Raw genomic sequence first — 13,313 nt, 5'->3', positions numbered from 1 at the left:
ATCAATTAATCCCCTAATTTACTTGTTTGATAACCTAGAGACTCAGTTCATTCATGGTTGATTGCTTGTTCAGTTTCCAAGACTACAATGTCATAAAGCTTTGGTGAATGGGTGTGAAATGGTAGGACGTTATTTTCAGCATCGTGAGGAGATGGGAGATGGGAATGGAAAATGGAACAAAGATGAAGGTTAAGAGGGAAGGAGCCAGGTCAAAGTCTACCTGCATCAGAGCAAGAGAGAGGAGTGCTGTGAGGGCCGAGCTCGGGAGTCTAGAGCCCACCTCGCAGTGGGCTGCTGGCGGCCAGGAGAGAAGGAGTGGATACCCCTGAGGAGGCAATGTGGAGGACAAAGAGGAAGGGAATAGGGCAGAGCCAGGAAGTTAAAGGACGCGGACAGAAAAAAAGGGTGGCTGGGCTTAAGCACAAGTTAGGAGTCAGCCATAAGGTGTTTTTTAGGGTAGAGCAAAGCATTAAAATTCAGCAAGGGTTCAAGAGAAAGGCGCTGAAAACGGAATATATTCAGCTTTTAAATAGGAGTTTGGATATATGTAAATACTTTACCTGTCAGGTAGCCTGCAGTCTGAGACTCTGAGATAAAAAGATCATGTTTCTGGTCTTTGAAGGCACTCCACACCGAGGACCTCGCAAGGATTTCATTCACCTGAAATGCAGTGATTGACAAATGGTTTCAATTTAGTCTGATTCATTATTTCATCAGCAAAATAAACAACAGCTTTAATTATCGAGTTAATAATCTCACCTGCTCTCCATACTGAAGACTGCGAGTCATGGACTTAAGAGCTTTTACTATTTGGGCCTTAGTAGCTGAGGGGTTTTCTAACGTCTCCAGGCCGATGCCTTCCAGTAACTTCAGGAGGTACGGAACAAGCTCCACTCGCAGAGCCTGCGTGGTAATTAGAAATAAAAAGCTTTATGAAGGCCACATCAAACTTGGCGAGAGAAAATGAAAAACGACAACGGTGTTAGTTTTACCTGGGCGACTAGTTCCGTCTGCTCCTTCTGGAACATGCGGTTGAGAGCTTCACAAGCCAATCCGGCCATGTCCGCCCGAGCTTTCATCCCGGCCATTAGGGGGCCGATAGTCTCCAGAGCAGACATGGAACGTACACAAAGCTATACAAAACAACAGCTTTAGTTATTACTCTCTATCGAGTGGCAAACAAATGCAAAGAATCTCAGTGCTCTGAACAGTGTTAACACAGAGCTTTGTCTTTAAGTGTTAATCTTTAATAAAAATGTTAAACTAGGTTAAATCAGTCCTCGGCTCTCTGTGATCCAGTGCTGAGATTATCCCAGGGATAACAATAAAGAGTTTACACAGTGAATGAGTAAATTATACATATTAGTTCCTAACCTCATTGTCCGACAGCACATGGATGAGGCGAATCGAGCTCTTGGGCACAGCATTATTCTTGTGGTTGAGTGCCGCCAGGATGCGAGGGAGGTGACCCAGAGGGGGAACCTGGTCGGCCAGCTGGGTCTGGGTGCTGAACAGACAGACTGCTGCTGTAGTGACCGTCTCCAGGGCCTCACCCTGCGGGAAAGAGATAATAAGGAAAAGAATCCAATATTTCAGTGTTGTGGCACATTCAGCGTGTCTTTGTGTTTTTGTTTCTCAGTAAGGCAGCTCACATTGGGGTTGTTCTTCTCCAGCAGCTCGGTCAGGGTTTCCAAAAGAGACACCAGGAACTCTCGGGGCTTGCGTAGCACCCAGCCAGGCTGAGCAATGAAGATGCGCAAGAAGACTCCACCGACTTCAAGCTCGCCCTGTCCTGCTCCGTAAGCCACCGTGAAGTCGTCTGGCAACTGAGCACATACACACAACAAAAGTTAATATTCCCACAGAGCAATATTCAACACTGTTGTACAAAATCAACAATACATTCTCATACTTACTTTCCAGTTCACGTCAGGATTATCCTTCTGCTGTTTAAAGTGCCTGGGAAAGATTTAAACGTGTTTAAGTACGTGATATTAACCATCCTATCAGACAGTTATTATTACACCAGAGCTTTAGTCACATACTCAAGCATCATCTCCCGGACAGTGGTGGACACTTTCTCCCGTGAGTTGTCATTCCAGATGAGCTCAGGGTTCTCGTGCGTTCCTTCAAATATGTGAACTGCTGCCTCAGCGTTGTCTCGCATTGCGTCCATGAATACACCCGGAAGGAACCGTATCAGTGTCAGACGCACCTGGCACGGAGCAAAGAGGTGAAATCGTAAAAGAGTTGAGGATATATGATGATTTATGATAATGCAACTAGGAGAGAAATATTTATTCTTCAAATGGTTTCATTAATATCGTTCCAGACAGACCTTTGGCCCAACCAGCTTGTCTGAGGTCATCTTGGAGAAGAGCTCCGCGGTCTGCGTGCGGACCTGGGGGTGTGTGCAATTACAGAATAGGTCCAGCAAATAGATGAGTGCACCTGTGGGACAGATGGATTAACGTGAGCATCTGTACACTCAAAGTTCATATGAACATGGACACAAAAAGGTTAAACTGCACAAACCTTTGGCCATCGCCTCTTTCACTATCTTTGTGTTTGAAGTCAGTGCATAGAGAGTTTCCAGCACTATTTGCCTGCCTAAAGGAAGCACAAAAAAATATATTTCAGTCTAAAGATACAGCACTGGAACAAAGAAATAGCAAAGAAGAAATAAAAACAGTATGAGAGGCAGTTTTTCCTCTTACTGGAGGGAAGTGAGTGCAGCAGCAACAGAAGGTTGGACAACACCAGGGACTCTGCAATGTTGCTCACACATTCTTGGTTAGATGTCACTGTATTGACAACCTGCAGAGGAAACCAATATGATCACAATGCAAGGAGACTGGAATCAACACGAATAAGACATCAGGACAGAGAGCGGTTGATCTCTACCTCCAAAACGAGCTGCTGCACTCGGCCAGCTCCATGAACACGCAGCAAAGAGAAGAGCAGCTTGAAGTGGCCGATGCACTCCGACTCCGAACCTGCAGAGAGACCCGCTTAGAAAAGGAGCTCTAAAATCAAGACAGAAAGTTGCCTTCATACGCGTCGTATCTCACCAGGGTTGTTCTTGATGACATTGCGCAGAGCCTCTAAAGCCATCTCAGCGAAGCGAAGCCTCTCCGCGTGCTGCTGGGACTCCACCTTATTACTCTGACTCATGGCCAGCAGAGTGTGGAGGTACTGAGCTTGGGAGCCGACATAGTCCAGCAGACTGGCAGCAAATGCTTTGGGATACTGAACAGGGGCAGTAACACACATCAGAACATGTTAATAACTCTGGAAAGAGTTATTAAAATGTATATTGTATAAATTAAAAGGAGTTTCAATTTATCTGTCAAACCTTTTTCCTGCCAACATTCTTCACAGATCTGTCTACTTTCTGGTAGTTTGAGGAGAAAGGCCAACTAAAGTACAACTAAGATAGAGTGAAAGGGTTACTGCTTTGTTCTTTCACTCACTTCCAGTGGAAAAGATGGTTGCTCATTGTAGACTCGGACAAAGATCTCCCCAACTATGAGCTCTTTGCTGTGATCGCTGAACAAAAACTCTGCACCAAAGCTTTTGTCATTTTCTCCCTGTGAAGAAACCACAGATAAGTTACAAAAATAAATGCAGCTACAGTTAGTTGGCTTGACATCTTAAAGGATCAATGGTGTGAACGAGCTGTGATCACAGTGTGACAGTGACTCATTCTCACCCTCTTGATGTTTCCTTCCTGTTGACTCTCTAGAAACTCCAGCAGCTCTGCTCTAGTTCCATTGTTCCAGATCAAGTAGGGATTCTCTGAGTTACTATTCAGCAGCTTCAAGACCTAAATGCACAAGGGGGAATACAGAATTCAATGGGATGTTGTGCTTCCTGATGCTATGTGACATACTGACACAACCCTCCTTTCCCACCAGTTCAACTGACCTCAGGAGGAGATCCTGTTCCCAGCTTCCTTGAGATGTAGGGTGTGAGCATGGCAGCTAAGCTCTTGCGTATAGTCGGGTTTTCTGGAGGTGTGCCTTCTACGCCATTGGTCTCTGGAACAGGGTTGTTGCCATCTGGTGCGTGCAGTGTTTGCGCGTAACCTCCCAGGCGACTGAGGGCTACCAGGCTGAGCCTGGCCAAGCTGTTAGCCACCTCCTGCTGGTTTGTGTCCTGGTTAGCCTGCACCCCGCTCTCCTCCAGAGTGTAGTCGTAGTTGAAGAGGCGGACCAGCAGGTGCCAAAGCACACCAGCGTGGTAAAGATGGGTCTGCAGGAAGAAATCCACTGCGAAGGAGCTGACACACTGAACTGCCAGGGCTGCAGTCTTTGGGAGACCCTGTGAGGACGCAAGAGGGTGAAAAGGAATAACTTAAACTTTTTTATACCGTTTTTGTCAAAGTATAATTGTGTTACATATAGTAGCTTGTGACACGCCTCGACACTTCAGTTCACGATGGAAGATCCTTACCTTCCCATAGTACAGGATGTGACAGAGGTCCCGGATGATGTTGGGCATTTCGATGATCTTTTCCCTGCATTCTTCAAACTGCGCTGCTACACTGTAGCACTTACAGATGTGCCCGCACACCTGCAGCATTATTAAATGTTGAAAACATGTTAAAGAGCTCCTCTCTAGAGAGAGATGTGACTACAGGTAAAGGAGTGTTTTATGGTGATTTTACCTGTACAGCCATGTCATCAGGCTTGCTAGATGCAGTTAATACAGCAACACACCGAGAAAGCGCCTCCAGCAATACCTGAATAAATAAAGGAATAACATTTCACCTGTTGTAATGTTTAATCTGAGCTGGGTGACAATTCAGAACTTTGTAAAATGTTCAAACCTCAATGCCACTCTCGCGGCGCAACTCTTCTGCATTAAGAGCCGAGCAGTTTACAGTGTGGAAGGCCAGTTCAGCAGCAGCAGGGAGGAGAGGGGAGGTCTTGGAGAACAGCTGATCATCCTCCGTCTCCATCGTGATTGTTTTGATGAGCATGGGGTAACCGGCGTATTTGTAAGGCTCCAGCTCTGTGGAAGTGGTGGAAACACCAGTGGCTTTAGCTGAATGTCTCCAAAATTACTTTTAAAAACATTTACCTCGAGTGGTTTCACATGGCGTCACGCTGCATATAAGTAGAAAAGCTAGCACATTCTAAGAAAAAAAGAGTTTACCATCACACTCACCTTGTTTGTGTCTGTTGAACAGGATGCTCTGGGTTTTGAGGATGAGGATGATGTTTTCTGGGTCAGGCCCATCCAGGATTCGTGCAGATTTGGTGCAGAGGAACTCGTAAGCTTTGTTAACTTTCTCAAACATATCCTGGAAGACATAAATTGTTGAAGTTGAAACTCAATCCACGGTTCTTCTAAGCCTAAACATACACTTCATCACAATAATGGCGATAATACTGTACTCACTCTGCCCTCTGGGTTTTTGTCAGGATGGTACTTCTGGGCCAGTCTGAAGTAGGCCTTCCTGATTTTACTCTCGTCGTGCCTAAAGACAAAAATTAGCATTTACAGTAACTAATTTAAGCTCCAATACATTATAAATACATGATCCCCTCAAATTCACTGAAAAGCAGAACATTTCTTCAACTCACTGTCCCTGTCCTTTGGGGAGGTTGAGAACTTCGTAGGCGTCATCCACAGACATCGAGGGAGGCTTTTTCTCCACCTCCCTCTTCCAGGCTTCAAGAGTGTCTTTTAGCAGTTTCACCTGCAGGGATAAAGGGAGCAAGGGGTCATGATACCGAAAGAATAAACAAGCAAAAGTAACAAAAAGCTTTGATGAATACTTAAAGGAAAACTCAACGTACAGCATCTCGAATGGGCCAGTTGGGGAAGCGGATAGTGTCACACAGATGTCTGAGGTAGTAGATGTTGCAGAAGAGCTCATTGTCCAGCTGAGGGAAGCTGATCACAGGGATGGGGCAGTACTGGTAGAGGGCCCGTGTGTTGCTCTGCAGCCTGGGGCTGAAGTCAGCTACATGGGCTGCTATCTTCTCGATCATCATCCGCCTGAAATAAGAAGGTTTAGAAAGAAAAGTGGGTTTCATCTCTGCACTTCTAAACATCTCAACACAATCTTTACAAATAGACTATTTATGTATCATAGTGGCCACTTCTAACCTCATCTCACTGCTCCAAATGGCCTCAGGTGTGTCAAATTCCCCAAGGAAAATCTCAGAAAAGCGCTCAGCCTCGTAGTTCTCCAGATAACACACCATGGCTTCGGGTAACACTGGTCCCAACACGCTGCGCTGCACTATGTCCTGACCCTTAGACTGTGGAGAAAGCGTGGCAGGCCAATGTCATTTTCACAGGATACAATACGTTGTAATGTAAACGATAAAAATGCATATTACAAATAATTGTTCACCTCTTCTGATTTGAAGGCTTGTTTCAGGTGAGTGTACTTCAGGAACCTAAAGAAAAAGAAAAATGAATAAAATGTTTCAGTGTCAGTGAAATAACTGCATTTATGCAACGATGGAAATACAATGATGTTAAAAGACTCACTGAAATATCTAAACTAAAATCCTTTAAAACTATGTGGAGATATTTTGGCACGTTATGATGTTACTATGTCTATGTCAGCTGTGGTGATGTGTTTTCACCTTGCTACAGGAAGCACATTGGAGCCTGTGTACATCATGATGAAGAAGAAGACTCCGGTCAAATAGAGGCGTTGCAGGTTGGGGTTGTCTTGCATCACCAGGTATAAAACATTGGCAACCTTCTCCACCAGAATGGGGTCAAAGGTTAACAGCAACTGGAGAGGACAAGGAAAAAAAATAGGAGTCCATCAATATGTCATTTAATTGTATGAGTATGACTGCGTATCGCACAGCATTGAGAGCAAATATCAGAGACAAACTGTACAATTACCTGGACAATGTGAGGGAGACAGGCATTGTCAGTGATCATCCTCTTGATCTTAGGTAAAGGACGGATAATGGCATTATCTTGATCCCTGAGTACAAAGTAAATAAAGAGTTTTATGATAGTTATGACAAAAGTTAAAAAAACAAACAACCACTGAAACACTGAGAGTGACTCTTACCTGCTGGGGTAGTAGGAGCACATGGTGATGAGCATGTTAAGGATTAGTGTAGCCAGGTCGGACTCATTCATCACTGCCTGTCCTGTGGCCAGGAGGCACCACTTCAGTTGAGGAATGGCCTGCAGGGGGCGCCAACCGTCCATCCCCTGAGCCCAGCAGCGCGTCTTCGCTGTCAGGACGCCTGTGTTCCAAAATTCCTGCATCTGGAAGAGATAAAACGAAAAAATTATAAAAGATAAGGAGGTAAAAGATTAGCAGCTGTTATCCGTACGACTGGATTCACCTGTGCTTTGTTACCTAGAGGAGAAATTGCATTTTCAATACTGGACATTTTAAGATGACAACATACCTCCTCAAAACTGAAAGGTCCTCTTCTTTCCTTGTCTGCATTACCAAAGTACCATTCCTTCTCGCTCTCCCTCTTCATGTCTGGTGCAGCCTCCAGCACGTTGCTCTGTGGAAATAAAAACAGACTTCTGTTGGACCATGAAGACACATCTGTTAAAAGGTATTTAGATTGGTTAAATCTCACCTGAGGCTCATAGAGAACTACAACATCTAGTCTGTTAAAAAATCTAATCTATAGAGAATCATTGTCTCATACTAAAAAGCTGTAGCCATGTTTCTACCTGTAGAGGCACAGTGGCTCTGCTGGTATGCAGATGGGCCAAGGTAAGAAGATCCACAAGGATTCGAACTCCGTTTGAATCCATCACCTCCTTCACATTTTTCTGCAGAGGAAAAAAAGATTTTTAACACAAGAAAACAAACTGAGTTAAAGCTGATATGCTTAAGGGCACCATTGCTTTTTTTTTTTTTTATTTATTTTTATATATAGCTTACCCTGTTGAGAATGAGCTTGTTGAGGAAGAGGATGAGTCTATCTCTCTCCAGCTTGTCTGTACACTGTAACCACAGAAGTGTGTTTCAGGATTAATTAAACACAGTAACAGTAACATTGCCGCAGCTATGTTAAGACTTGCACTGACAAACTGCGTTCGCTTACCCGGTCCAGCATGCCCACAATGTATTTTGTGTCTGTGAAGGGTCCAATCTCTTCGTAGCACTTTCCGTAGACTATCGCGAGCGCCTGCAGGCACAGGCACTTCATCGTAACTTTGGGTGTAAGCAAAAAGCGATGGTAGAGTTCATTGAAGAACTCGTATCTAAAAGAACAGAGAAGGAGGAGAATCGTGAGTCATCTTTTATGTATTTTGTATTAATGTAATTACTCTGGTGGTTAAACTGTAATCTTACGATCTCTTGATGGCACTCGATTCCTCATTTTCATCCTCCTCCAACAACAGCCGCAAGTAATAATCACCAATCTTTATCTCATCTGAAAGGCACTCATATTTCACCTGCAAGAGACATAACACAGAGCTAAAACACAGAACACTTATCTGTGTGCATTCATCCTGTACAGCTATGCGGTTTTAACAGCAGCATCACAATACTGTGGCTTTAGATGCCATTTGACCGTAGATTTAGTTATCGTTGATGGCTGATTGAAGATTTTTCGTCGAAACGATGAGCGAGGCATTCATGATTCATGAGTGCGGCGTACTATTACTGAGCGCAAACCTCAAACTCCTGGTGGTTCCAGGAGATGACGGTGGCACTGCCCAGCTCACGGTCCACACCAAAGGCACGCATCTCCCCCTCCAGAGCGTCCCGTAGCTCCTCCCTTGTTTTCAGGTTCCAGATGAGGTTGGATCTTGCATGGTCCAGCTGGAATCTTAAAAGGAAGGAAATTTGAATTTAAAATAGTTATGAACGCATAATATGAGGAAGCATGGAAGAAGACCAATCTTCTACTGGAAAAATTCTGGTATAATCACTGACTCTTAGGATACAAGTTTCATATCAGGCATGTTAGATTTCTACCTGTAGTAGAAAAGCTCCCAGTTTGCTTCAATCTTTATTCTTTGTCTTCTCTTTCTCAGGATGACAGGCTTTTGGTTTGGATTCTGAAACCAGATGGGGGAAAAAAGACAAACTTGAGGAACCACTTTGAGTCGGTCATTATTCACAGCATTCGACATCTGTCCTTTGACAATGGCATGAAGAAAGTTGAAAACGTTGACATGAGGGACGTTTCAGACAGAGAAGGACACTGGAAATGAAATGAATGGCTCAATGAATCGGTGGATAACAAGGTGACAAAAAACTTTTTTAAGGATGAATGGAGAGAGTTAAATATTAGAACAATGAGACAAACACTCAAAAATATGATACCAACATTCAAAAAAACACATACAAAAACCAAGACAGGATCCCAGAATTAGGTGTGTTTTGTACTTCTGTTAGACATGGGTTTATTGGAAAGGTTACGCTTCGTTTATGTTTTGCAGCTATTTTAGCTATTCTATTGATTCTTTCAGCTATGAGGACAATGCTACTCCAGGACTACTCTGTTGCATAATGTTGCATTACACAAAATAAAACCGTTTTCATTTTGGTGCTACAAAGCAATTCTGTGGATTTCCTGCATCATCAAAAATTGAGGTTAGCAACATGAAGAGGTTGATACAGGCTGCTTCACAAAGGACTTTCTGTTTATGGTATTTATACCATAATTGTGGTCATTATTTATTGGTGACGAAAAACACTACAAAGCTACCAACATCCAGTTCAGACTGTGTTCCTCCGCTGTTGTAAGCAGGACACGAAGAGACATTTTTTCCATGTGTTTTAAGGCCCACAGAAATCCCCTGTGGATGTTCAAGTGTTACTCCCTGGCTTGATAAAAAACAACACCCCCAAGACACATGAAGACAGGAAATGGTTCGGTGAAGAGAAAGAATATGGAAAAAACAGAGTATGGATCCCGTTGGTCAGTCCTACTTACCAGGTTATTTCTGTCCTGCTGCATTGTTTGACAGCACAGAAACCAGACAAGACAAGGGGAGGGTGGGGTAGAGACAGACAGAGAGGTTATTGTTCCTCAGACCAAACAGAGATGAATTTCAGCAAAAGGGTCACAGGTCACTTAACTACAAATACACAAAGAGACTAAAACTATCATTAAATCTATTTGGATTGCTGTGGCATACTACGATTAATTAATCATTCAGATACAGAGCACGTGATGAAAACATGAAAAAGATGTGATTTGATTTGGGAAGATTCAAAGATGCAAGCCAATCAAAATGTTTTGTTCAGTTCTGAATCATTAAAAAAGTGAAAGTGTAGCGAGAACAGAAAAAGTGTCAGTTATAGGTTTATTAGTCTTAAGTTTCAGAAACATTAAAGAGCAGGCAGTAGTGATCCAGAGACACCAACAACCTCTACACACCCACACTTTTTTTTTTTAACAAGAACAACCCACACATGTATAGCCTGAATCTCAATTCATCCAAACTGAGGTTTTCCTTAAGAAAAAGAGGTAACTCTGGACTTTTAAGCAGTCTGAACACGCCTATAATAGTAAACCACTGCCATACCTAAACAGGAAACATTCATTAAAAAAAATACACACACAAAGTTACGCAAACAGCGAGGCACGTATCAAAGAAGAATCAAACGTGATTGTGTCTTTACACACATACTGTCAGCAGAGCAGTGCCAGGCAGCACCAGAGCTGACGCTGCTTCCCATGCAAAATAAAAGCAGCAGCTGAAAAAAGCGTCATTCAGTTAGCCTCGGGAGTCTGCAGTACTGTTTAGCATCAGCAGGAGGAGCAACAGCTTGTGCAGGCTGGGCAGACAAAGTCAGCAGCAGCAACGGCAGTACACTGTTTTATATATAATAGGTAAATTAGGCTCTTAAAAGGAAAAGAAATCCTCACCTCCTTCTGGGCTATGCCCATCTTGTCTCTCCAGTGCATCAGCACTACATCAGCTTTCTCCTTGGCAAACTTCTCTACCTCTTTGGCTGCTTTGCCTGCTAATCGCTGCCACTCAGGCACCTTGTTTCGATTTAGCTGATCCTGTGTGATTTAAAAAAAAAAAAAAACATAAATGTAACTACTTTTAATTTCATTTTGGTCTGCAAAATGTACAAATGTGATTTGTTCAGATACCGAGGCAATTTTCAAGTTGTCCCGGATGTGCATTCTGTCCACATCTTTCTCTGGAACAGGATCAGGACTGTCAAGGTACGCCAACAAGCCTGTTGGCTACAAGAGGAACAAGGCAAAGGGAACAGACTTAAACGAGCTACCTCAGCTTTCAGAAAACAGCAGGGGCTTACATCACCCAGTTCCTGAATCATCATTATACTAATAGCTTTTGGCATTAACACTGGACAGGCATCAAATATATGTTTAAATGCCTGGGCTGTGATTTGGAGGCTTACCAATATCCTCTTCAGGAGGTTCAGGGCAACAGGATTCTCTGCTGTCCACAGTCCCACCAGGTGTCGACTCAGTTGCCTGATAAAACAAGTTGATTAACTGTCGCAACTGAAGCTTGTTCCATTGTTACATGAAATAAACGTTTCTGATTTCCGAAGAATAAAATTACTACACAATTCTGTGTTTAGTGTGCGTATTTATTGAGGCTGGACCTGTTGGTGAGCATCCGCTGGTCTGCGCTGATGGTGAACAAAGACGTGTGCAGATGCCTTGGCAGAGCCCCTTCGCTTAAAGCCAGCTCCTGCATCTTAGTGGCTATTTCTTTGTCTCCCTCCTAAATTTAAACAAAGTCGAATTAATTAGCATCCTAAATCCGTAGCCGTAAGAGATAATCAGGTTCGTAACATTAGTAATTCAGAACGTTTTAGATCACTTAACCTACAGAAAGACTTACCTCAATAATGGCTTTCATGACCAGGCCTGCTCCCTTCACTATTGCCATGGAGGGATGCTAGAGAAAAGGACAACAAGATTCAATACACATGTATCTGCTGGATAAATCAAGACATAATGCTATCATAATCATATTGCTGTAGTCTCTAGTTCTCAACTGCCTGACCTGGAATAGTTTGAATAAGGTTCGACCATTTGAAGCAGCCATCTCTAGCAGCATGTCAAACTGCTGCCCCTCTGTTGTTTCACTGTAGGGGGCGCAAAGGGCAAACGTTAAGAAGTCCAACAAGGAGCTGATGACCAAAGCTCCAGTTCCCTGGTCCTGGAAAAAACAAAACGACAAGACAAATTACATTAAGAAACGCGACACAAGTTGATTGCTTTGAACATATGAGTAGTACATCTCTGAATGAGCCTGAGCCCAGACTGCATCCAGCGTGCTGACAATAAAAAGACGCGTACCACGTTGGTGATGAATTTTTCAAGAAGGTTTTCCAGGAACTTCTTGGAGGACAGCAGCGAGGCCTTGTTCAGCTGCTCCTGCCTCAGGTCATAATCATCGTGCATCGGCTGGAGAGAAAGATGAAAGAAAAAAAATCTCAAGCAAACTGCAGCAAAGATGTCAATAAATGAAGTTGTATATATTCCAACAAATGTGTATGTACATTTAGGTGATACTTACACACATAAGGGCGCAGAGCATGTCTATAGCAGCATGTGTCACGCTATTGTTGTTCCTTTTTAAAGCTTTTACCGTCTTTACTCCCAACTTTTCCCTGAACCTAGAACACAGAAATAAATAAGATTTAGACACGACTGAAACTGTACAGAGAGCGCTGAGGATCGTAACAGGAATACAACAAAATGTAAAGCTGTTAAAGGAGGTCTGGGGTTGGATACACAAAGAATTCATTGCTTCAGAAGTGGCTTGTTGTTTATTTTGCTCATCAGCTATCTGAATATAAATTATGAAGAGTTTATTTAATGCTATCAGTGTGTTGTGGTGGTGCGAGGCAAACACCAAGCAACACTGGCAATGAATCTTTCAGGAAAACCAAATTTGGCTCATTTGCTTCACAGGGAACAAAGGATATACAGTAAATACAGTTCCTCTCATACATCTCAGTGACCCTGAAAGACTTCTGGATATGGTGGAGGGTATATGGAAATGTAAAGAACAGGATGACCAAAGCAGATAAAGGGGGAGATGAAGGCACAAAAATGAGAGGATGAGACGGTGATAGTGAAAGGTCAAGACAAATCGAGGTAGACAGCTCGACTGAACAGAGTGTAGTGACATAACCTCCCTTCTGAAGTGCCTGTCTTAAAGCCTGAGATGAAAGCAGAACAAAGATAAAAGAAGAGTAGGCTGATAGACGGCTAAGAAATACTCTGGGAAAGATCAAGTAGGCTCTAAAATAAATACAGACAAAGAGCAGACTGAGATGTATGGATTCATATTTACGTTGCATCTGTGAGTCCAGACCCTTGACCAGACCTTGGAATGAC

At 43.2% G+C, this 13,313-nt stretch overlaps 1 protein-coding gene across 6 annotated transcripts in view; it reads right to left on the bottom strand.

Annotated features, from left to right (window-relative positions):
- Positions 1-13,313, bottom strand: part of dnajc13 (DnaJ heat shock protein family (Hsp40) member C13) — a 28,760-nt gene that overhangs the window by 2,072 nt on the left and 13,375 nt on the right. For 2 of the 6 annotated variants that reach the window (XM_084566049.1, XM_084566053.1), the window contains 44 exons: positions 13,270-13,302; positions 12,487-12,586; positions 12,267-12,374; positions 11,971-12,126; positions 11,806-11,862; positions 11,564-11,685; positions 11,354-11,429; positions 11,079-11,174; positions 10,845-10,985; positions 9,906-9,923; positions 8,942-9,024; positions 8,639-8,792; positions 8,312-8,415; positions 8,061-8,220; positions 7,898-7,960; positions 7,684-7,785; positions 7,404-7,508; positions 7,055-7,257; positions 6,880-6,964; positions 6,609-6,763; positions 6,371-6,416; positions 6,121-6,275; positions 5,808-6,009; positions 5,592-5,707; positions 5,407-5,485; positions 5,173-5,308; positions 4,832-5,016; positions 4,670-4,744; positions 4,456-4,575; positions 3,928-4,323; positions 3,713-3,826; positions 3,474-3,590; positions 3,072-3,249; positions 2,905-2,996; positions 2,718-2,817; positions 2,536-2,610; positions 2,339-2,451; positions 2,046-2,215; positions 1,917-1,959; positions 1,653-1,826; positions 1,375-1,554; positions 993-1,133; positions 760-903; positions 561-660 (listed from right to left, as the gene is read on the bottom strand). In XM_084566049.1, coding sequence (XP_084422175.1) covers positions 561-660; positions 760-903; positions 993-1,133; positions 1,375-1,554; positions 1,653-1,826; positions 1,917-1,959; positions 2,046-2,215; positions 2,339-2,451; positions 2,536-2,610; positions 2,718-2,817; positions 2,905-2,996; positions 3,072-3,249; positions 3,474-3,590; positions 3,713-3,826; positions 3,928-4,323; positions 4,456-4,575; positions 4,670-4,744; positions 4,832-5,016; positions 5,173-5,308; positions 5,407-5,485; positions 5,592-5,707; positions 5,808-6,009; positions 6,121-6,275; positions 6,371-6,416; positions 6,609-6,763; positions 6,880-6,964; positions 7,055-7,257; positions 7,404-7,508; positions 7,684-7,785; positions 7,898-7,960; positions 8,061-8,220; positions 8,312-8,415; positions 8,639-8,792; positions 8,942-9,024; positions 9,906-9,923; positions 10,845-10,985; positions 11,079-11,174; positions 11,354-11,429; positions 11,564-11,685; positions 11,806-11,862; positions 11,971-12,126; positions 12,267-12,374; positions 12,487-12,586; positions 13,270-13,302 — 5,372 coding nt within the window. The remainder of the gene's footprint in view (positions 1-560; positions 661-759; positions 904-992; positions 1,134-1,374; positions 1,555-1,652; positions 1,827-1,916; positions 1,960-2,045; positions 2,216-2,338; positions 2,452-2,535; positions 2,611-2,717; positions 2,818-2,904; positions 2,997-3,071; positions 3,250-3,473; positions 3,591-3,712; positions 3,827-3,927; positions 4,324-4,455; positions 4,576-4,669; positions 4,745-4,831; positions 5,017-5,172; positions 5,309-5,406; positions 5,486-5,591; positions 5,708-5,807; positions 6,010-6,120; positions 6,276-6,370; positions 6,417-6,608; positions 6,764-6,879; positions 6,965-7,054; positions 7,258-7,403; positions 7,509-7,683; positions 7,786-7,897; positions 7,961-8,060; positions 8,221-8,311; positions 8,416-8,638; positions 8,793-8,941; positions 9,025-9,905; positions 9,924-10,844; positions 10,986-11,078; positions 11,175-11,353; positions 11,430-11,563; positions 11,686-11,805; positions 11,863-11,970; positions 12,127-12,266; positions 12,375-12,486; positions 12,587-13,269; positions 13,303-13,313) is intronic. The other 4 variants (XM_084566051.1, XM_084566054.1, XM_084566050.1 and 1 more) reach the window with 3 other exon arrangements.

Source organism: Chelon labrosus, assembly GCF_963514085.1.
Source record: "Chelon labrosus genome assembly, chromosome: 18".
NCBI classification, from domain to species: Eukaryota; Metazoa; Chordata; class Actinopteri; order Mugiliformes; family Mugilidae; genus Chelon; species Chelon labrosus.
Note: the sequence above shows the minus strand (reverse complement) of the source record. Positions and strands in the feature narration are given on the sequence as shown.